Source organism: Fistularia commersonii, chromosome 19 (genome assembly GCF_037954325.1).
Source record: "Fistularia commersonii isolate RoL2024-O1a breed Wild chromosome 19, RoL_Fcom_v1.0, whole genome shotgun sequence".
NCBI classification, from domain to species: domain Eukaryota; kingdom Metazoa; phylum Chordata; class Actinopteri; order Syngnathiformes; family Fistulariidae; genus Fistularia; species Fistularia commersonii.
In genome coordinates this window covers 3,827,034-3,851,641 of record NC_141302.1, presented here as the reverse complement: position 1 = coordinate 3,851,641, position 24,608 = coordinate 3,827,034, and the positions used below count along the sequence as shown (strand labels likewise).

At 40.3% G+C, this 24,608-nt stretch overlaps 1 protein-coding gene across 2 annotated transcripts in view; it reads right to left on the bottom strand.

Annotated features, from left to right (window-relative positions):
* Positions 1-6,903: 6,903 nt before the first annotated feature.
* Positions 6,904-24,608, bottom strand: part of rell1 (RELT like 1) — a 28,050-nt gene continuing 10,345 nt past the window's right edge. For both annotated transcript variants that reach the window (XM_086166362.1, XM_086166364.1), the window contains 6 exons: positions 22,298-22,366; positions 19,689-19,743; positions 13,589-13,837; positions 11,062-11,197; positions 10,580-10,623; positions 6,904-10,498 (listed from right to left, as the gene is read on the bottom strand). In XM_086166362.1, the coding sequence (XP_086022488.1) occupies positions 10,591-10,623; positions 11,062-11,197; positions 13,589-13,837; positions 19,689-19,743; positions 22,298-22,366 (542 nt within the window). In that variant the 3' untranslated portion in view covers positions 6,904-10,498; positions 10,580-10,590. The remainder of the gene's footprint in view (positions 10,499-10,579; positions 10,624-11,061; positions 11,198-13,588; positions 13,838-19,688; positions 19,744-22,297; positions 22,367-24,608) is intronic.

The following is a 24,608-nucleotide window of genomic DNA, read 5'->3' as shown; positions in this document are numbered from 1 at the left end:
TAAAAAGTACCTCGCTGGAAATTCTGTGATATTTTATTTGCGGGTGCATCAAGGACTTGTTTACAAGTCCCGCCCACTCGCTTCCTCACAAAAAGCATATCCACGGCGGGGCGGGCAGTTTAAAGCTCGGCGCTGCAGCGATTCGAGCCTCCGCGGGGCGGAGGCCAGGACTAATGAGCACCTTGGAGCTTTCTCCTGGATCACACACTCACACACACACACACTCGGGACCGTGGAAAGTGCCGCAACGGCAGTGGCTGAAGAGCCGGCTTAACAGGCTCCTCGCAGCGGGAGGGAAGCCATCCAAAAGGAGAAGCAGCCTTTCATACATTTCATCCTCGGCGCTTTACGTCCGTCACGGTTTTCCACTCGCCTGTAACTGATCGGTTGAATCAAAGGGTTCTCGTACCTTTCGCTTCCCACCCCCACAAAATGAAGGTATCAGAGACCTGCGGCGCCTCACTCTCTCCTGAAGTCATTCAATAACATGTCGAGTAGAAACAGACAAACATTCGGTCTCTCATCCACATGTCAAATAACAATTAATATACTGCTCAAAAAAATAAAGGGAACACTTGAACAACACAATGTAACTCCAAGTCAATCACACTTGTGTGAAATCATAGTGTCCACTCAGGAAGCAACACAGATTCATTTTGACTTGTTTTAAGGACATTACATCAAAGTTGGATCAGCCTGGAGTGTGTTTTTACACTTTAATTTTGAGTGTGATTCCTAATCCAGACCTCCATGGGTTAATGCATTTGATTTCCATTGATCATTTTCGTGTGATTTTGTTGTCAGCACATTCAACTGTGTAAAGAGCAAAGTATTTCATAGGAATATTTCATTCATTTAGATCTAGGATGTGTTTTTTAAGTGCTCCCTTTATTTTTTTGAGCAGTGTACTTACATCACACATACAACATTCACACATCTCGGCGATTTTGGGTCTCCGATGAGCTAAGCGCCGACCACCGCGTGCGAATATTCCGATCGTAACGTAACCGTTGCGTTTCTCGCGCCATCTTTATATTTCGCCACAGATCGTGAGGAACTGCTTCCCCCCCCCCCGTCTGTGTTTGAAAGCCATCGGAGATATCCACCCCACCAGCCCACGGCAGGATGTCACACAGTCAGCAGCCTCTCAGTGGATCCAATCACAAGCTGAACAACAAACAAGCACAGTGAGACTTTGAGGAGACGAGCAAAGCCTACGGAGGCCTGCGGGAGCTGCTGAGAAAATAAAAATAAAACGTCACGCAACGCTGGTGAGCCGCATTTTGTAATAACGGTGCATTTTGTAATAAACGTCCAAAATGTAATAACTTTTTCATTTCATTTTGTAATAAAGCCGCATTTTGTAATAAACTGCCCCGACGCATTTTGTAATAAATTTTGCCCCATTATGTGATAAGTTATTACATGTTGAGAAGATTATTACAAAATGCACTTGCAACTTTTTTATTTTCTAGGAAATGTAATAACATGGTGCATTATGTAATAACAATTCTAAAGCATAAGTTTGTTAATTGTATTTTATCTTACTTAAAAGTATTTGTAAAAGCTAAGCCTATTATTAGTATCACTGTATTAGCCTAGTAGCAGTACTTAGCAATTACTATCAGTACACTATTCAAAGGTTGCATTAACAGAGAATATTCTATAAATTCCATGTTATTACATTTCCTAGAGCATAAAAAAGTTGCAAGTGCATTTTGTAATAATCTTCTCAAAATGTAATAACTTATTACATAACGCTGCAAAATTTATTACAAAATGCGTCGGGGCAGTTTATTACAAAATGCGGCAGTTTATTATAAAATGCGGCTTTATTACAAAATGAAATGAAAAAGTTATTACATTTTGGACGTTTATTACAAAATGCACCGTTATTACAAAATGCGGCTCAACAACGCTCATTCCCCACGTTTTCCATCCTTTCATTGCACCTGTTTCTGTTGCGTCCGAGGCCGCGTGGATTTTTCGCACCTGAAATCAACTTTTTCCCCTTGCTGTAATTATTTTGTGGAAAAAAATACACTCGTAAAGCTCGCGCGGCAAAGAAGCATGATTCGTTCCTTCGTATCCCACGGACACAAATAAATAGATAAAGAAAACACGTCGGAGACACGTTCTGGAAGCGTGTTTGCAGGCTTGTTGTCATCACAAAAAGAGGACCATTTTCCTCTTTGCGTGGAGTGTAAAAGTAATTAGCGCGGGAATCGTGGTCCTGGAGAACCTGGTGACTCATCTTTTCTTTTTTTTTTTTTCTGCATCAGCTCCCCAGAGACGTGCGTCATCTCGCTCACGACTCGAATCGTCTTCATCGGCTCAAGGTTGATTATATTTAGAGAGACGAATCACAGCTGGGGCACCAAATACAAGGTTTTGGTTACGGTGGGAATAAAACCTTGAATTGCACATGCATTATATTTTCAATATTACATCAGATGGATGCAACTATATTAAAAAACAGCTGATCATAGGAGGTCATACTATTTTTTTTTTTTAACTGAACGGAAAGAACTTGATACAGCATCACCGATTTCCTTTTTTTTTCATAATAGTCAAGGTATTTATTTTTCTAATAATTTCCTTTAAAATATGATTACATCATAAATCATAACATGCATTGTTTTGGGATGTTTATTTTAACTAGTTACCTATTCAGGGGGGCAGCACATTTTTTTTTTAAATTCCTTAAACTCCATTTGTTAGCGTATATATATATATATATATAGATCCACTGAGAAAAAAAAAAAATATATATATATATTTTTTTTTTTTCATTTTTTTATTTATTTATTTATATATATATATATATATTTTATATCTATATATCTATATCTATTATATTTTTTTCCATTATCTTTTATTAAATAAACTGAACTACTATGCTGCTGCACCTGACCGAAATGCATTGAGCGTGACATTCCCGTGTGAAAGCATATATATATTTTCCCGTGCGAAAGCATATATGTATATTTTTTAATATATGTATATATATATATACACTGCTCAAAAAAATAAAGGGAACACTTAAAAAACACATCCTAGATCTAAATGAATGAAATATTCTTATGAAATACTTTGGTCTTTGCACAGTTGAATGTGCTGACAACAAAATCACACAAAAATGATCAACGGAAATCAATTGTATCAACCCATGGAGGTCTGGATTAGGAATCACACTCAACATTAAAGTGTAAAAACAAACTCCAGGCTGATCCAACTTTGATGTAATGTCCTTAAAACAAGTCAGAATGAATCTGTGTTGCTTCCTGATTGGACACTATGATTTCACAGAAGTGTGATTGACTTGGAGTTACATTGTGTTGTTCAAGTTTTCCCTTTATTTTTTTGAGCAGTATATATATATATATATATATATATATATATATATACACATATATATATACATACATATATATTTTTTTATTTTTTATTTATTTTTTATTTTTTTCCATTATCTTTTTTGAAATAAACTGAACTACTATGCTGCTGCACCTGACCGACATGCATTGAAAGTGACGTTCCCGTGTGAAAGCAGGAAATCTTGCTTTCTATAAGTTATCGCTCGGGAGTCGTCACCGTTTCGCTGCTGCTGTCAACCCGGTGACTCACAAACGCCGCTGCCACCTCCAGATAACAACACATAGAAATTGAGCAAAAAAAAAAGAAAAGAAACAAACCCGGATTGTTCCGAAGCCCGCTGTGCGTTGACGGTCACAAGTGTTTGCTGGCAAATAAAAGGGCACTTGTGTGTCAGATTCCTTCATGTTGCTTTTATTAGGTCCATTAGGCAGCTCGCCCCGGAGAGTCCCTGAGGTGTGTGTGTGTGTGTGTTTGTGTTTCGTTAACATGTTTGTTTTTCTCAAGGCTTTGTTGGGAGTTAATGATGTCACCCTTAATTGTGGCACTCGCTCATACGCTTGTCTCGGAGGACTGTGGTTAAAGAGGGAAAAAATAAAAATTAAGAGTTTGTGTTTTTCTGCCAGTAACCAGCGTGTTAGATTAAAAATAACAAACCGGGAACCTTCGGTGAACTTAAAACGTGCCATGAATTGATTCTCCGGTTGCGGCCTGTTGCTCTCGGGGTCAGCATCCTGCTGGTATTCATGGATTTTCCCTCTTGCGGCCTTGAAAACACGTTCACCCTTAATGTGAATCTTCCTTTTTCGCCCCTGAGAAATTACACCCGGATGTTTTCCGGTGTCCTCTCAAATCTGCTAATACTTAACTAGGGTTAAACATTAGATAAAGTGGGGAATGTTTGCAGTTGATGCCTCCGGCAGGCTCAAAGCTAATATTTGTTGGCATTCTAAAGGTATAGTGTGTTAGCTAGAACTCTCCAGAACAATAGGGGGCAGTGTGTATGTTAAGAGAATGTGACCGTGTCTTACAAATGCTTTTAGCGAACGCTAAAGGACATATTCAGTTTTCCAGGTAATTTCTTAGTGCATTTTATTATTCATAAAACTCATGATGTCTGAAGGAACCCTTCAGGAAACAGTTCCTGCCCAGTGTCTTCAGACTGTACAACTCACCTGTCCTGGTTAAATCTACTGCACTGGAGAGCCACAAACATCTCCGAGCCAATATTCTGTCGAAACAGATGATATAACTATCATATTCTAAATAGTCTTTGTGTGTGTGTGGATAGTTAAACACATCTATCTTGTTCTGTATAGCTTCTTCTTCTTCTTCTTCTTCTCCTCATTTCAGCTTTACCCCTCCAGGAGTCGCCACAGTGAATCAACCCTCTCCATCTAACCCTATTCTCGGTATCCTCTCTATCCATCAACTAACTTCATATCGTCTCTCACTACGTCCATAAATCTCCTCTTTGGTCTTCCTCTTGACCTCCTGCCTGGCAGCTCCATTCCACCATCTCAGTCTGGCTTCTCTGAGCTTCTCTCCAAAACATCTAACATGTGCTGTTCCTCTGATAGACTCATTCCTGATCCTATCCATCCTGGTCACTCCCAAAGAGAACCTTAGCGTCTTCATCTCTGCGACCTCCAGCTCGGCCTCCTGTCTTTTTGTCATTGGAACTGTTTCTAGGCCAAACAGCATCTCTGGTCTCACCACTTTCTTGTCAACATTTCCTTTCATTCTGGCCAATGATCTTCTATCTTTTCGTACCCCTATAACACTTTTCTCCATCCATTCCAACCTGCTTGAACCCGTCTCTTCCACACTCTCTGCTCTCTGGACTGTTGACCCCAAGTGCCTGAAATCCTCCAACTTCTTGATCTCCACTCCCTGTAGCCTCACCGTTCCACCCAGATTCCAGTCATTCACACACATACACTCCGTCTTGCTGCGACTAACCTGCATTCCTCTCCTTTCCAGCACATATCTCCACCTCTCTAGATCAAACTGTTCTCTGCTCTCACAACAGATCACACTGTCATCTGCAAACATCACGGTCCATGGGGATTCCTGTCTAACCTCATCTGTCAGCTTGCCCGTCACCACTGCAGACAGGAAGGGGCTCCGAGCTGATCCCTGACGGAGTCCCACCTCCACCTTGAGCTTCCCTGTTACCCCTACAGCACACCTCACCACTGTCTCACAGCGAGCATACATGTCCTGCACCAGTCTAACATACTTCTCTGTATATTTTTTCTTGTCAGTATATATTTCTATGCTGATAATACTCTATTTCAGGATATGCTACCTCTTACTCTGACGCGCTTGGTTGCTATGACAACATAATTTCCCTCTGGGATTAATGAGGTCTATCGTTCAATCTATCGAATGGTCAGTGACCAAAAGAATGCGGTCGCCGCATCCTGCAATTCCACTTTGTTCCTCAAGGAGAGATAATGAGTCACAGAGAAATTCTGCTCCCCCATTTTTCTGTGATATATAAACAAATTGTACCTTTAAAGGTTTAAAGTTTGGACCAAACTTTACGAGCCATTCGTCAGTCCTGGGTGTTAATGATTCGCCAGATCTCCCCCTGTATGTTTCCTCCATTTCTACTTTTGTCTCCCTCACAAAGTAAGTGACAAAAGATGACCCGTGGCGTCGACACGGAAACCCCGTGGCCTCCAAACTCAATGCATACAACATCACGCTTCACTGCTTTCTTATTATCATTGACATTTTATTATGATTATGTGCATTATTTAATTTCCTTGTGATGTGTGTGTCTAAGAATCTAAACAAACCTGTGACAGGCCCTCCCCACCCCTGTTTTTCCACTCTGGAAGAACTAAAGTAAACACACGCATGCAACGGGAGTCAATATTTGCACCGTGTCCTGAAGGTTATACATCCCGCGATGTCTACCTAATCCATTTTTGTTTTTTGTCAGTTTTAACATCTGAAAGCCAACCTGCCCATTTATAAAAGCTGGGTTTACTTTGAGCCTGCAGAAACAGCCTCGTGTGCTATCAATGTTTTGCCTATTTTTTTTTTTTTCGATCCTCCCTTTCCAGCTGCTGAGTGACGGCTGTCACTCGGAGGCGTTGTTTAATCACTTGAACTGCTAAAGGTCTATAAATACTCTGGTGTAATGGGCTAATTTGTGGAGCCAAAAAAAAAAAAAAAAAAAAAAAAAAGTCTGCATGTGTTGGGCCAGGTGACACAAAGTGGGCCAAGATGAGGCATTTAAAAAAAAACAAAAAAAGACTCAAGGGTTCTTTCTGTTGCCTGGAAATGATGTGACAGAGAAAGCCGGAGATCATTGGGATCGAGATGAATTGTTTCATTACGGTGTGAAACAGGAGCTGTGGCGAGGGGAGGAAACTGAGAGGAAGTATATGAAGATGGATAAGTTAGCAGATGAAGGAGAACAGGCCCGCGGGGTCACGGGAGCTCATCTTTGCGATGTTCTCCGAGTGTTCTGTAGATGTATAACTTACCCACAGGAAAGGGAATTATTTCAGGTTTGATATGTATTAGTCAACCTTTATTCCACTTTGTACCCCCCCATTACACAATTATAAAACACACCAAAGTTCAGAAAAGAGGCTCAATGAAATGACACTCAAAACTATGATATTGACAGTATATAAACTCCTGTGAGCTGCGATCAACCGACACTAGAAGTTAATCCGGTTGAAGACCTGCTCGGATATTAACGGTGGCTCAGGCAGCTGAGGAAAGATCCTGTTTGGAATCACGCCATGGCAGTGAGGCAGCGTGGAATAAGCAGCCTTAATAATATAAAACCAAACACTTTTCCTGGAGAAAAAAAAAAAATTGGGAGGAAAAAAAAAAAGACTGTGGGTTGTGCCGATGCTTATGTTACTTTCAGAGAAAAAAAAAAAAAATCTATTAGATTTCTATCTGAAAATGTCATTAGAAAATAACTTGTTTGGCAAAACAGACAGGCGGCTAGGATTTGGAGAAAACACCACAAAGCAGTGTTTGCTAACGTAGCTGCGGTCGGTCACACCAGACTGAGTCACTTTCCTGGTGCAACTAATACGAGGTCGTCGATCTTAGAGATGTTTTGCTGTTGCTGTGAGCAGAAACACTGGCACCGTCACGGTTTACATCACAAACTGGTCAGTGGCTGCAATGTAGGTTACATAATGTTAGCATTCCAGGTAGTACCTTAAGGTTACCCATCCCATGGTTGCTAGAAATTTGTTTCAATACTGACATAGTGTTTGCGTTCTTCTGATAGAGGGTGGACGTTCCCAGACGGGGACTTTCCGGAAACCCAGCTGCCTGAGTGTACCATTACACCTTCATGACTATTTTATTTTTATTAACATGAGGAGAGAGACAGTAGGCACTTCACTTCCAATGTCAGCGGAAAAAGAGTCTGCTCTCTGTTCTGGCTAGATTTTAAAAATCCAAAAGCCGAATTCTGGTCGTGTCAAATGTCAACAACATAACTGACGCGGATTGGAGTCGACTTATTTGCGGGTGAAGAAAAAGAAATGAAATTGAGTGACGGAGGTGAGAATATATGAAAACTTCCCTTACAAGAGGCTGAAATACAAAAATAGTTTCGCTTTTGATCAGCATAAGGCTCCGACCTTCATTCACACACACTTTAAAAGCAGACGTTTCTTTCTAGAGGTAGCGCGCAACATGAATCCGACTTTTAAAAAGAGGTTTGGCGTTTTTTTTTTTGTTTTTTTTTTTCCAACAACAACAAAGCAAGCTTTGAATAGTTTGCGAGAAACTACACGAGTTTGTCCTTCCCTCCCTCTAAAGCGGACACATGCGTAGTAACGAAAGGCGCGTTATGTGAGGATTGCTTTCATTTTGGGCTGGACCCGAAATGGATTTAATCGTCTGGGTGTTTCGTTAAGCTTTTGTGTTTTACAAAAAAAAGAAAAAAAAAAACGTAAAGTTCAGACTAAATTAAAACAAGTTGTTTCTTGCAGCCTTCTCGTTACATTTTAAAGGAGAAACTAGTAAGATGACAAAATGGGTCTAAAATGAGGAGTTAAAAGCAAATTGCTCGGTGGTACGTTCAATAAAAGGCGAACTGTAAACTGTTACCGGGGGATTTGTTTAAATAAATCTAAGCTGTAACATAAATGCGTTTAAGTTGTCTTTAAAGGGACGGTACGGGAGTTTAAAACCAGCGAGCGTCGCCCTCACTCATCTTGCCATGGAAATAGTATCTTTGACCTCGGGGTGTCAAAGCGGCTGCACAGCATCATGGTGGCCATCTTCGAAGCGTAAACATTAATCTGACCGGAAAACCGAGTTGGTCCGTAACAACTCAATCCTCCTGTCTGTATTTGGTTTGCTGTTTTAGCGTAGAGTGCGAGTTGCGAGCTGAAATTAACCTCACTCGCAGTTTAAAGAGCCTTTTAAACAATACAATTCAAGCAGACTTAAAATATGTAAATCCAGCCCGAGTGGCTGCACCCGGCATCACAAATTAAAGCTGCAACAATTGATATATTAATATTCATGACATCTACACTTACCGACGGATAAAAGACACTCCTAGCAGGCTGTGGTCTCTCCTTCGTTCGAGAGAACTGTAAGAATCTTTGAGCTCCTTTGTATGGTTTCAGTGAATTTTCCTTGCGCTCAGACTTTCCTTTTTGAAAGTGGATGGAAAAGAAAAATGAAAACTCTTTTCAGATAGGAAGGGTAAAGCTGTTACACAATTGTAACAGGCTTTACACTAGCATTAAAAGAGTATTAATTGGTTCCGGCGCTAATCGGCAGGAATATGAACGTGACCACGCTTCTCCGGCGCATGCGTTTGCTAACACACCTACACTGTAACCACACCTGTCCTGTGCCCAGAAAAGTGCAAAACACGTTAAAGCTTAACCTCATTTCTTAAACGGACGATATACAAAACGCGGCACGGCTTGGTTGCTGACTAGCGCCCCAGCTAGGCCGGCCCCGACATGTGTTTGGAAACCACACATTTCCTATCTGAAGCTTCTCACACTGGAAGGTAGTACGATGGGACCGATTTCTGAAAACAGGCTGCATGGCAGCTAGTAGTTTGACCTGCTGTTCACATTTCATCTCATGAGAACGAGAGCCAGGTGTTTTAAGAAGAAAAACATGCTTATAAAGACACTTGTTGTCAAAGAAGGTAAATAAACGTAAGACTGTGATAAAACTATGTGCTTAGCACCGAGTTAGCTGCTAGTAGGTTACTGGCTAAAGAGACGCACAGCGAATATCAAAGATAACCTTGAAGAAAATCCTGATATTGCCTGGTATCTGTACACTGGAAAGCATTTTATGCTACTCTCCTCCCCCATCTGGTGACCAAAAGCACATAAACGTTATTGAAAAAAAAAAAAAAAAAAAAAAAAGGGAGAAAAATGTGTTGCCGGCTGAGTGTTTATTCCAGTGGATCATCTCTTGAACCTCGAACACTGGATAAACTTGCAGATTGACACCGACAAACTGGATTATCTTTAGGAGGAAGCGGTTTCGGAGGACGCCCCTTCATCCTGTCATTTAGGGCATTTCACGGAAACCGCCGTTTTACTTTAACTGCATCTAACATTGCTCCAGTCCACTGGGCTCCGCGGCCACGACACCGGGTTGTTTCCATTTCCTGCTGGAGAAAAAAAAAAACAACCTACGACTTTAACTTCGGAAAGACAGTACCTTTTTTTTGTTTTTTTCTTAAGAAAAATTTTATAAATTATCTTACTATGACAAACATTGTATGTACACAACTCGTGGAATACATTGGAATTTTGGGTTACTTTGATTCAAGTTCTCACGATGACAAGCAGCTCTCTAAATGCCTCTCGAGGGCAAAAACTCTAAAGTGTCTTTCGTCGGGGAGGGATTGAGCGCATCGCGAGCGGACGCACCTTCCTCCTTCCCGAATTGGAATTACCAGCTGGTGTGACTTTGTGGATTTCGTGCTCGCCACCCTCCGAAGCAACAGCGCGTCTTCCTCGCCGCGGTGGCGATTGAGGGATCGTTTCTACTTCTTTCTCCAGTGCTGTTTTGATGTTCTCCTTTTTTAAAAAAAAAAAAAAAAAAAAAAAAAGACGACCGGTGTGTTTTCCCTCCCGGTGGAAACCTGTCAAGTTCAGGACTTGGCGTTAAGCAACAACACACACATGCAAATGCACAAAGTCTTACACTGAAATGAAATCGTTACCTGGATTCCCATCACTTCTCTTTGTCCAAGTCGTCTGTCTGCTCCTGGGAGGAAAGAAAATCTCTTTATACTGAGATATAGATGTGTAATCAAGCCGACGTAATGTTTTACGGGCATTATGAATGTGCTGCCCACGCCTTCTCAGTTAAAATGACAATAAACATTATGGAAAGCTCCACACTGGTTTTTCATCACATATATAGTCGGTCATTACAGTGGAATAGGGACTGCTGGTTTGGATTTCCTATGAAATATGAGGCCACTTAACCAAAAAAGCGAAAGTCGATGATATGAAAATGAGCCGTTTTATTGCAGACGTTCCCAATTTGTGTCGTTTACTGAAAATTCAGTTCCAAGTTTTACAAATACCTACGTGCACCTCTTGAAAATGCACGAGAGTGTGTGTGTGTGTGAGTAGTGTGTAATCAGGGCGAAGGGTCACTGGGGAGGAGATAGCTGGAAGAGATTTCTAGAACGCTGACCTCCTGGCACTGGGATTCAGAGCCCGTCCGGCTCTTTGGTTCTTCCGTGGAAGGCGAAGGGAGGGTCCCGTTAGAGTCTGCGATGAGAAGGGTCCTTCTTTCCTTGCCTGTTTTTTCACACTTTGTCACACGGAACCTGGGGAAGGGGGGGATACGAACACATGGAAAATAACGGATACATTTTCACAGGCAAGATCTTACAAGCTGTGGGTTAAGATAATTAAAAAGGAAACGAAAAAAAGCTTGTTTACAAAAAAAGGAGAGGGGAGAAAAAAAATAAAAAATCAGAGAAAGCTAACGAACAGCGTGCATGTAATTTATAAATAACTGGATCATACTGGAGCTGACCATAACCTTCAGTGGATCAACGATACGCTAACATGCTACTGCTTCCACCTGAAATGGTATAAACGCCATTCTTTTCTTCACACAAAATGCGACTGTTTAATTAAGTCCACGATCTGTGAAAATTTCTATCCAAGTCCTGGTGACCCCCTCTCCGTGGACGAGCATTCATCTGGGTGTGTGAATGCAAAGCGTCCTCTTCGCATCCCAATTAGCCCACAGCAGGCTATCAGGGGCGAGGGGAAAGCTCGCCGTATGACAGAAACGGGAATACACATTCTGCCTGGATCACTGGACTGAGAAATGTTCGTTTAACTTTAAACACAGGGGACACACATTACACGGCGGATTCACGAGAGCTGCACAAACTGCCAGGGGGTGCAACTAATTCCGCTGCTGCTTTTACGCAGTAGATCTTTTCTAGAGGCAGCGATTCATTTGGCAATGTGAAGATTAAGTCTTACAACATCCACTTAAAGATAAATTGGCCAAATAAGCAAATCCTCAAATGACTGCTAGGATGGCTGAAGATGCTCTTAAGTCTGTGAATTCCAACTGCACAAGAAAAGATTTAGGGAAAAATAAAAAGCATGAAATCAGATGTCTTTACAAGCCCTGGGGAGGGAGACGGTTCTTTGAAATGCTCTTACAAAGTATCATTGAGTGAAACAGTCAAAAGGCCATCCTGAACTATCAGGAACGTCTCCTAGTTCCTTGAAGTGGCTCTACTGCAGCCTGAGGAGAAAAGCTCAGCGCAGGAATCAACCCGCTCCCCCCCCTCCCAAATCCAGCAACAGCAATTTGTCTGGGTGGACTCTGCTCAAGGTTACAAGAAAAAAAAAATAAAAATAAAAAAAATAAAAAAGTTTTTTTTCTTTTTCTTTTTTTTTTAAGTCACTGGAGTTCATCTGGGAAGGAACAAGAAGGAATATTTACAGAGCAGCTCTTGCAGTTTTTTTGATATTTTATTGCAAATTTTCTACGCAAACTGTACTGTTTTTAAATCTATTTTTTTTTCCGACCACATTGTCACTGCTACTGCTTTTATTTTCATTGTTTCATGGAGATCTGTATCTGTGTATATGTACGGTGTCCTTGCATGTAAAATAAGGTGCCACAAATTACCTTTTTTTTTTCTAGCATTATCTTGTAAACCATCAGCTATTTCTTGCTGATTTTGGTTATTTTGGGAACTGTAACAATGGTAAAAAAAAATCCCTATTTAAATTGAAGACAGTATTTCATGAGGCGTTTAGTAGCTCAGCAGGTTTCTCTTTTTGAATTTTTTTCTTGATTCATTTTTATCCTGATTAACAAAATATGGCCAAATGAGCCATTATTGACAATGATTAATGATTTGGAAAATCAATTAAATTCTGCTTCCATCTGATTTTTTGCTTTGTTAAAAATTAACTTCCCTAAGGTTTTGGTAAGTCACAGCAGGAGCCCACGTTATCATTGGTGTAGTAAGGAATTTACTTTTAACATCTGAAAAAGTGACTTGACCGTTCCCAACGTCCATAATACCCAGATGAAGAACACAAGTGCCAGTCCTTTGCGGTAAGTTATCTGTGATATTTTTAGAGAAGTTGTCAGATATTTATTCTGGTGTAACAAACAACCTTTCTGCACACAGTTGATACTGTTGTCCCCGTGCCACCTGCAAACATGAAATTGTAAAGAAGCTGTAAGAATATAACTGAAGGCCAGTTAGTAATACCTATGATGACAGAGAAACTCCGCCATGCCTGGTTCACTGTGAATACAGGCAAAATAAGGTTGACCTTGACCCACGGTTGACATCAGACATGGCATTTTTGTGAGAACCACAAGAGTAATTTGTTGCCATGCAGCAGTGGTTTCACAACACAGGTTTAGCAGTGAAGCATCACAGGAAACCTCAACACTGCGGCATGTGTTTTCCCAGGCTTCAGACCTCACGGGCTGCGTATTTTCCAGGTCGGCAGTTTGGTGTCAAAGGTCAAAGCAAGCCTAACCCGTGTAATTAAGTGGAGGTGATTATTTTGAGGTAATGTTTGATCGTGAATGTTGTGTCTGAGGTTAAACGTTTAAGATCCCACGTGATATTTTTCTATAAAACTGTAAACCAACAACACGCTCTCTTTGGTTCCCTTCTCAGGGACTGACGGATACACCTTGACACACTCATGTACTCACACACCTGCCCACAGCCAGGACGGTGACCTCGCCGTGGTGGCTGCGTCGCTGCTCCGTCTTACGGGCTGACAGCTTCCTCATCAGCGGCCACTTCTTCTGACTGCAGCGCGTGCAGATGTTCTTGTGGCCGCCGACGCCGCCGATGGTGTGGAGGTGGTTGCAAGTGTGTTTGGCAGCTGCTGCCGGCGCCCCTGGTGATACAGGGGAAAGCGGGGTGGTTGGGGTGCCCAGGGAGGTTGGGGTGAGGGGAGGGCTAGAGAGGGAGAACGAGAGGTTATTATCGAAAAATGTTTGATTTGCCTTCTTTTGATAATACACCGTATTTTCCGGACTATAAGCCGCTACTTTTTGCGGCTTACTTTTTATATAGCGATGCGGCTAATCTATGGATTTTTCTTAGCTAACGGCCATCGGGGGCGTTCCAGCAGGAAGTGCAAAAACGAGACAGACGCAAGAGCTCAATTCGAAATAAGAAGAAGATGACGCACGTTTTTGGCGCACTCAACACAGCACAACACGCAAAATATTTTTCAACAAATAGGTTTTTGCGGCACTCCGAGGCTTGGATGACCAACGGCGAAAAATCGTTCACAAAAACTGTCCCTTCGTAGAGCGTCCTTTTCCTCGGTCGCCAGCGGATGCTTACAGGGTTGAGCAGTGTGAAAGAATCCACCGTCACAAACGGGTTTCCAAATGCCGGACAGCTGCAAAAAGAGACCTACACAACTTCGGAGGGAACTTTGCCTTGGGATGAAAGTGACGACGGAGAGACTCAAAAGGTGTGTGATGGACATTTTCTGAGGCTCTTTAACTCCGACACTGAAGAAGACTTCAATGGTTTCAGTGTTTGATCAGCCATGTTGGAAACAATTAAGGTATGTAAATAAACATCTATAAAGTCTTTCTGTGTAAATATCTCATCTGTGTAGATATCTACATCTTGGATATCTGCAGCTTATAATCGGGTGCGGCTGATATATGTAAAATTAAAAAAAGAATGTTATTTTAAAATGCAATGGGTGTGGCTTATATCCCACTGCGCCCTATAGTCCGGAAAATACGGCACTTAGATATTTGATTATTTATACATTTTCAAAATAAAAGCATGCGTTGACGATAGATATACATGTGACATAGGATGGTCAAGAATTAGAAAGACAGGACCTCAACATAATAGGACGTTATTGAAGAGGAAGGATTAATAAAATGGACATTATACATACTAACAACTGGTCTGTTCATTTTATTATGAAGGTTGAATCTCACATAGGCTATTATCAGAGCCAACCACTGAATTAATATTTCATACTCAACATGGCAAAAACAATTACAATCTCTTTGGGGACAGTCAGTCTGATTGATGATCGTGTTTCAAGCAATAACGGAAGCAATTTCCGGCACAAGCACGCATCAGGTGAACTGACCTTTAAAGAATTATAGACAAGTGACACAGAAAAGGGGAAACAGGAAGTCTCCCCGTAAGCCTGCAGGGAGTCTAGAATATTTTGTGGAACGCCTTGTCATGTGTAGAATGCTGCATGCACCAATACGGTGCTATTTAAACGTTATAATGTGGCTGCATTCATATTTTGCATGACAATCCAATGATGGTGGGTTGCTATGAAAGCACAAAAAAACAATACCTGTGAATCGTGCATTTATTCAAAGCAAGTGGATATCCACTTCCCAAAGCCCAGTCACTTTGCAGCCTAATCTTAGCTCTTTGACAAAACATACTCCAGAAGGACATGGTCAAAACATTGTGAGGGTAATCTGTCCATGAAAACAGCTGGTTTTGGCTAAACTATTCTGCGTTGAGTGGTGTAAGAGCAGGTATTAGAGCTGGTTTCGGTGAACACGAATCTTATTAAGTCCATGTTAGTGAGGAGTACAAATAAAAACATAGATTTTGTTGTATTTAGGCTGTCGGGGTCAGAATTTCTAACGGTTTGGTTTTAACTGGCTCTTTGATGGTCCAACCGGAAGGAACCACCAGACCTGCACGATAAAATGTGTGATACACGGTTCTGAAGTCTTGACAAAGATCCAAACTTGTTCCCAAAATTTGGAGTTTTGACAGTAGTGGAGGAGAATGCTGCCTAAAATGCAACAACCGCAGCTGAACCCCCATCTGTCAAAATCAAGTGAAGCTCCTTCCCCGGGAGGAAAAGTCACACATCCACAAGGCTTCTCGAAAAAATTCTTTTTCAGATACACCACCTTCTTATCAAGGGTGTCCTTAACGATATACAGAAACTCGGTTTCGACAGGAGACGGAAAGTAACACAGACTTGTCATAAAGAAGAAGGAAAATAAAGCAATGGATACTTTCTATTACTATTGCACAGCTGACTATGATGGTTGTTTGTGCAGAGGCTGCCCGTGAAAAACAGTATCAAGGTCAACACCAGGAGATCCTCGAGAACTGTGCTATTTTGTTGTCCATACGGCTATTTCGCTTCCATTCTTGTTCATTGCTGCATGTCAGACATTCCTCTGTCACAACATGTTTGTGCTCTAACATTCTTAGATGAGTGTTACCAGGATGTTCCTCACCTCACCTGTTTGCAGAGGGCCGACCGTTTGTACATGAGTAATACCTCTAAAAATTACATCCACACATACTCATACAGGCTAAACATTGTTTTGTGTGTGTGTGTGTGTACACTTGAATTTTTCTCATACAGTTAAATATCTTGTTTTGGGTGGCTGCTTTGGTGTATCTGCTTTGCATTCTGTATTTCCATGAATCCAAAGTGTGGATGACATGTTTGTGAGATATGGGAAAGGAAATGTCATGTCTAAAGATACTTCGCGGCTTAAAGCTAGGAGATTTGAATAGTGGTTCCAAACAATCTAAAACAAACAGATGAACACTGCACGTCTTTTCTTTGGCACCGTATTTGCCAAAAGACCACATAAAGCAATCAAGTTTGTGCAACTTGTGATTCACTGCAATTAACGAAATAACCTGTTGATGATCATGACCCCACACATTAGCATACTGAACTGAATCAACGAATGATGTTGATAAAGCACCATACGATCACTGAAAACTGCGTGCCCTAGAAAATGCTCTTATACAAATTCATTTTTTTTTGTATGAACACTGCAACACCCAACTGTTTGGATCATAATCAAGCAAAAAAAAGAAAACAATTTGCTTATTGGTTCATGAGAGACACTTCCTTTGTCAGTGGAATAAGGGATGGGAGAACATGATTATCAAGAAATTGTATGATAAATCAAGAATTTACACAGATGTAAACAAGAGACGATATTTTTTAAAAAACAAAGTTCCTTTAAACATAGCAAAAATATGCCTCACAAAGTAAATAAAGTAAATTTTGTGTTCGAAAGACCAAAACACAATGATACCCCTGAAGGTGCCTGGGATTAAGACCTTAAGAGCCTGTATCTATCTGAGAGGCAGAAAAATTGAAATGTAAAATATGTATATATATGGATACATGTTTTTCTGCACCCATGGAATGAAGAACAATAATTTGACAGTGGAAGGTTGGAAAAAGTTGTGACACACTGAGCATCTTGGTAGAAAAGTTTGGAGGGGAAACTGGAGTAGTTCTGGCAAGAGGGGGCACCCAAGAGAGGGGAAGTTAAGTATCCAATACAGAGTGGCAGCGATGGAAAGCTGTGACCACACTTCAGTCCCTCTCCTCCTTGTAGTGTCTCTCCACGCCTCTCTATCTGTCCATCCGTCTCTGTGTCTGTCTCCCTCCCCTCTAAGCGTTCCATAAATTACCCCCCATGATACCCCTCTTCCCTTATTCAACCATCTCTAAGTGATCTGCTGGCAGACTGCCCGACTTGGCTGAGAGAGAGAGGGAAAGAGACAGAGGCAGCACTACAGAGAGCATTTTCAACAAAAGCTCAAAATTAACAAAAAAAAAAAAAAAAAGGGAGGGAGAGAGAAAAGAGGGAACATGTGGAAGAGGAGATTTGAAGAGAGAACTGAGGAAAGCAGAGACATGAAAGTGATGCTGTTGAAATGTGTGCAAAGGCAGATTTCTGCTGATCTTTCCAGGAAATATTGGGACTGAGCAGAATACCTCAATATTAAATCCTCGGCACACGAAAGGCTCCTACCATTTAATCTCGCCCTTGCTTCCGAACAAAGGAGAACAGCCCTCCTCTCTTTGTCTCCCTAAACAGTTTGTACTACATGAAAGAACGGGAGACGACGAGGTAGGGGGGGGAACCATTTCAACATTTCAATTTACGTTATTTTTCCTCTTCTGTCAAAGGCATCTTCTATCTGTCCATCTGCCGAACTCCCGCTTCCTTATCTGAGCGGTAAAGCAGAGCTACAGTACATGTACCCCTTTGGCTGATCCGTGCACATGAATAGAAGGATTAAGAGTAAAGATGTCAGAAAAATGGGAAAATTTTGTACCCGGTTGGACATATGTCCTGGTCTGTTGCTTTGCATAAAATAAACATGGAACTAAAAGGAACACTTGACACAGTACTAGGTTTTCACATTAGGAACACGGAGCCCAGAAACAAATCCTTGTACTACATTGTACGAAGTACTTTGAGTGTTTTACACTGGGCCAGGTGAGGGTAAAGATATTGCCTGCAGAGGCCAGAAAATATTCATAACATCTTTGTTGCATGTTGGAGCAGGCAGTAATTTGGGCTAATTACCAATTTATGTTTATGTATTGTGTTGCTACATGGCATGCACATTTAACATGGAAGTTCAACGGCACTGGTAGATCTCGCGGATCTCGTTTTTGATTTTAGAAAGCACAAAAAAAAACGATGCGGTTCAGTGAACTGTAAGTTATTCAGATTTGCTTGTTTGATGCAGTGTTCAACAATTTATATTTGTTTTATTTTTAAGCACGCCACTTCTTTCAGGCAGCCAGAGGTAGTCAGTTATTTAAATCAAAGTAAATCTGCCAATGTAGTTTTGCCCCCCGATTTTTTATTTGTTTTACTTTTTTATTCTCTTACTTTATAACAATACAATTCAGTCAGTATTTCAGAATTCTCAACAGTTAATTTGACTGTTGCCGTTTCAATGGCTACTCAACTAAACACACAACTACTAATACAGACAACTGCATTTGTTAGGTATCTAGAATTTAAGTGCATTCAATCAGCTTGTCCTTTTTAAACAGCAATTGCTGAATGATAGCGTGTATTCCGGCTTGGAATTATGACAAGAACTTGACATGCTCGACTAATCCCAACCATCCAGTAATATGGGGCACATCAGTATTTAGGGACTGGTCTCCTGCTACTTGCCCTCAATCAAACTTTGCCAATCTGGAGAGGAATCAGAAGAGAAATGTGGCCTGATTGCTTTGCCATTCATATTCCCGGCTGCTTTTAGTTCAGTCGCTTCACGAGCAGGGCTTCAAGGAGTCTTCTGATGCCATCTGGTGGTTGCCTTGTTCTTTGGTTACTTTTGTTGAACCACAGTTTGACCTGAGCTCTTCAATCAAGCAAGCCAATATATATGGAAGGCTCACTGTACATTTTGATCATAAAATATTGTGATGTATAATTTACCTCTTCATCTAGACATAGATAACTGTCCACTGTTTTGTTATGCTTCTCACAATTCTTCAGTCAAATTTGTAGGTATTTTGCTAATTTATTGGTGGTAGAAATTTAGTATCATTCCATAATAAAGCGGCATAGATCACCATACAAATCATCATTTGAGAGATGAGAAACTGCCTGAAAAATATATATAAAGACTTGAAAAAATAAAAACATATTTAAAAAAAAGTCAGGAAGAAGTAATGCCCTCAAACTAAGGAAAAACTTCCAATGCATAAAAGGGTACTATTAGAATTAGACAAGGATTATATCGGTCTTTAAGAACCTGCACGCGCACACGCAGCAGTAATTTCTTCTTTTTTCATTTATTTATTGCTTAGGTCACCATGTACAAAAACCATGGGCTCAAATAGAGTGAAGAGTAGCAAGAAAACTCATTTCCATCTGCAGGCCTGTGTAATTTGAGTTCTGTGTCACTGTGACACACTGGTTTTCTGCACCGTCATGAGGTATAAAAATAAAAACTGATATTGACAAAGGGGCTTAGGAAAATAAAATACTTGACTTACCCATCAGAGTCGATGCTATTTTCATGAATCATGGCTTTGAGGGCATCGGAGTTTGCTGAAACAGGAAAGGGAGGGAAAATTTACACACCTATAGGAAAAGCAGAGAGGAGGGAGTGCGCAGACTGGGAATTAACAGCGACGCTTCAGTGACTTCAAAAGCAGAGCGTTTATTGAAAGATAGCTACAACAGATTAACTCTTTTACACAATTAACACGGCACACCACATGCAATCACTGAACACAATTGCTCTGCTACAAAAACCTCAGGGGGGCATGCCAAAGTTTGAGCAGACTTTGTAATACGCTTATTAAAAGTTCAATTTGTGTGTGTTGAAATATGGCCATTGGGAGATTTTTCCTGTGATATTTTTATTGTCATTCTTCCGATAAACTATAACTCAACTAATTTCTGCTTGAAGACAAAGACCACCGATGCAGAGCAGCTCAAATATGGATTTAGAGAATTTGCTTCCAGGGATAGATTTCCCTAGAGTTTGGTGCATTCACTGACTCCACCAAGAGGAACGCAATCTAGACAGTTGGAAAACACAGATAGAGATCTGTGCACTCCTTGCAAAAAAAAAAGGGGGAGATTACTGATACTGCAAGGTTACTTGAGTGTGAATTTAAGTTATGAATCTATGTAAATGTCCAAAGATGTCTGGCTCAAACCCCCGAATGTATCATCTTCCTGTCATCAAGCAGCATAAACTTATGTGCAAGAACATCCTTGGGGGAATCTACAAATTTTTGGGCAATTGATTTGAACTCGCACGCACTTTCGTGATCTGTTTAAGGCTAACATTTTAAGATCTGGAAGCTGGCTTAAGTGCAAAGCATTTAGAAAAGAAATAGCAATTTAAAGGCTTAACTTTTAGTTGTGTGCATTTTAAAGTTTTTAAAACACATTGAATTAATTCTGAGTAAGAAATTATTTGATATCAAATGCTGCTTTATTCATGTTTGAGTGTTGTTCCTGTTGACAGGCAAGTTTTATCAAGTTCCCTTTTTCACTGGACCAAATCCTCCTCACTGTCCTTATTTTGAATAGTGATCCTGTTGCTCTGCAGGCTGAAGTCATTCCTTTCATTTTTTCTTTTAAATTGAATGACTTCAGCCTACTGAAACATGATGTAATCTCCAAAAAAGTTTGAGCACCAAAGCAAACTTGCAAATGTTTGCAGTCTATTGAGTAATAATATTAAACCTGCCCCAGAATGCGAAGAACTCAGTGTATGGCTGTATTTTCTAGATGATCAGTAGATGGCAGTCTGTGGCTACTCTGCGTTAGATCCTGGCATCTCAACTTCAGTTCTTTTGTCTATTAAATTAAACAAACTGTCAGTCCTTTTAATTTCATATATATATTTACATACATAACTTTCTCTGGTCCTTCCAAATATAAAGTTGAAATGTGCCAAAAGCTTGATGAGCTTGGCTGAATTATTTTAAACAAGTGGCGTAATGTAACGCGTGTGTGGAAAACGTAGTATAATCCTTGGCTCGGTCAACTGTAATACCGGCTGTTTCCATGGTACGAATACTGAATCAAGTCATGTCCCCCGGCGTACGTTCAGGGGATGAGTCATTTAAGGAAACTCCAGTCCATCACTAACACTATTTCTGGAAAGAAGGCGGTGGTGAATTGTCAGCTCAAAGTTCTTTTCTTGCAGCTGACAGTGGGAGAACTTAAACCAAATATAAGTCATTTGGGTAGGATAATAGGGAGTTATTGTCTGGTCAATCCTAAATGTTATTAGCAATTTCCAACAGACTAAAAAAACACATGTATATTAAAAAAAAAAAAAAAATGCACATTCAGTGTAATCAACACAGCAATTTTAATAGACATTAATAAATTATATTCAATTGTGAACACAATTATTGCTTGTGATTTTTGTCAATCAGATGCTCCCAGCTTACAAAACCTCAGCACTGTAAACAAATACTGAAGTTGACCATAACCTAGAATATTAAAATTCACATGATCTTGGTTATGATTATTGTTTTTCTCCTCTGTACATGTGCCACCTGTTACAGGTCTGGTCAATCTGTCAGAGGGATACATCATCTGATGTTTCTTCCTTAAAAGTTAGGGAGTTTTAGATTTATCTGATTTAAATGAACAGGGGAAGCTAGCTTGTGTCTATGAAATGTGACAATATAGCCTGACTTGAGATTTGTTCTGAGCATAAACACTGTATTTTCTGTTATGAAATTGAATCATCAAGTCAACATACAGCTTCCTGTCATTTCACTGTTTAATTCACCAACCAAGGCACTCATGATTTTAAAATCTTCAGTAATTAAATAAATTCCAAAAATATTCGCAGTGCTTCACATGAAAAGGCAAATGTCCAACATTACTCTAAAGGAGAGACACACCAACTTCCCGGATAGTGTCTGACAATGGTAGTTGTGATAACATCTCAGGAGGACGGATGCTGAATGACTAAGAGCCGATCCATATTGAAGATATGGATTAAAAACAACTTCAGCATAATGTAAAAGCTGTTAGAAATGAAAACGTCATACTCTTAACAAACTAAGAAAATAACGAACACAAAACAGGGTTCCATGAAATCAGAGAGAGGAAGTCAGAGCCATACCTTCGTTTTTCATGATGCAGTGGACAATCTGTCCAACTGTGTCATTATCACTGAGGGTGTCATTGAGCTCTGCAAGAACAAGCAAAAATCATTTCTGTCACACATGTCTGACAAAAACAACATCAACATTTTAAAATGCAGGGTAAAGTTAAACATGCGATATAGTTCAAAGCAGCTGCGGGAACGGTTAGATTTAACACCTTGATTAGATTTAACACAGCCCGAGGTCTGTGAACCAGTCAGATCTATTTTTTTTTTGGTTCCACTGTTTGAAATAAGTAACACTGGATTTACGACTCCCTGACGACCATTTTTCACACAAACAGTGAAATAATCTGCTGATAGTTTTATTGAAATCATATCTGCAAAATGCATAATAGCTTCAAAGCAAGTGAGGGGAGGAAATACAATTTTAAAAATCCTCCCGATTTCACTTTCAAATAAAAAGTCTGGGCATTTCTGTGAAAAGAATCCAGTCACTGTATTGAGAAATATCATAGGAATGTGTGAAACCAAGGTAAGCACTTTTAACCAACCTCAGCAGCTGAGTATTCAATTTCTTTTTAAGTCCAAGACATAATAAAAACCTGACTGCTTCACCTAAATTCAATAAAAAGGCCTTTGACTTTCACAAAAGCAAGCAACACTTTTCTATTTTAGTGATATTATGTTCCTCGAAAGGTTAAAAATGTAATAAATAAGCTTGCAACGTCTTGTTTAAATTTTCTGATCCACATAAGAAGTAACAATAATTATGATAATATTAGTCTTTAGTCGAGTCTTTCATCAATAGTAAAGCTGAAACATATCAAAATGTCATACAGCTCCAGCCCTATGAACTCAATGAACTGGGGTCTTGGTGGGACAGTTTGCTGTCGGTCCATGGCCACATAAATCATCAGTGCACTGGTTAACTTGAGGACAGTAGTCATAAAAGTTTTATTGTTAAACTTGACCAGGAATACAAACAGTGACTGGTTTAATCATATAAACCAACACATCGCATAATCCTGGATTTTCGCACAGTATCTTGCCAAACAGGCGAAAAGCATGCCTAAGCCTCGCTAGTTTATTACCATTAGCTGACAGATGAAAAACATGTCTGAGCATGGTACTCTCAATTCTTGAGGCCAGCGCTGAGGTACTCTGCCATGATATTATGAAAGAATTGAATATTTTTGCCTTGCTGGAGGAGGAATGTCAGTCCTGACTGAAATGTCTAAACAGCTGTATCATGGGTCAGCTTCGAATCAGATGAATCTGTAACCATATCACGTGTCGCTCAAAAAAAAAACAAAACAAAAGAATGTCTTATGAAGTAGCCACTCTGAGTCCACCCATCCCTTGGGAAACGTTTCTTTATGTTTTCCCCTGTGGCTTCCAGTTTCCCCAGCTCATAGCAAGCACTCGCGTCTCTGCAATTTACAAGAACCCTGTACAAGCTAGGCTGCATTTGAACAGCTGCAGCCAGCAAATGTCAAATGCACTGAGATGGGTCACTATGAGACAAAACAGAAAGAGAGGGAGAAGGCATAAAGGAAACTTGATCATTGAAACTGGAGAGGACTGGATCTATTGAACGAGTGAGGTCTGAAAACACAAACAAGGTTTTTTTTTTTCCTTGAGCTTTTGTTTCAACATATAGGAGACAGAGAGGGTTGGGTTCTTTCACTCACACACATACTCACACAATCCCTCTTAACATAGGACTAGCTGCTGACATGTTGTTTTGTGCCTGTACATTTTCAATAGCTAATTGTCTTCTTTATGCAACAAGTAACAGCAAGCATGCTTCTATGACTACTGAAAATTGATAATTTCTGGTCAGAAATAGGGGAAATGTGATCTGCCAGACAGAAAATTACCAGGCAGGTCAGCTATACTATACAATTATAGGAAAGTGAGAAACATAGTCATATGGACTCAACAATGTCAGCAGCATAGCATTTACAGTCAACTCAGATCATTCAGATCTGCACACAGGAATGTACTGTCTGCCTTCCTTTTGTCTTAACATGGATTGCACAGCACTCACAAAAATTGAAATGTAAAAAGATGGATATCACAGGGAAAAATAAAAGAAGGCCAACCAAAGTTACAAGTTACACAGTGAAGCTGAGAAGTATTAAAAAACATCATTTTGTTAAACTATCATTGTGACCTCGAGAAGGTCTACTGAGCTTTTTTTTTTTTTTCCTCCAAACCCCAGAAGCCACGCCCCATGTTGTCTCAGGACATGCAAGACCTGATGCCAAATGCCTTCCTGGTCCAAATGAACATCCGTTCCTAAAAGCTACAACTCCCACTTTCC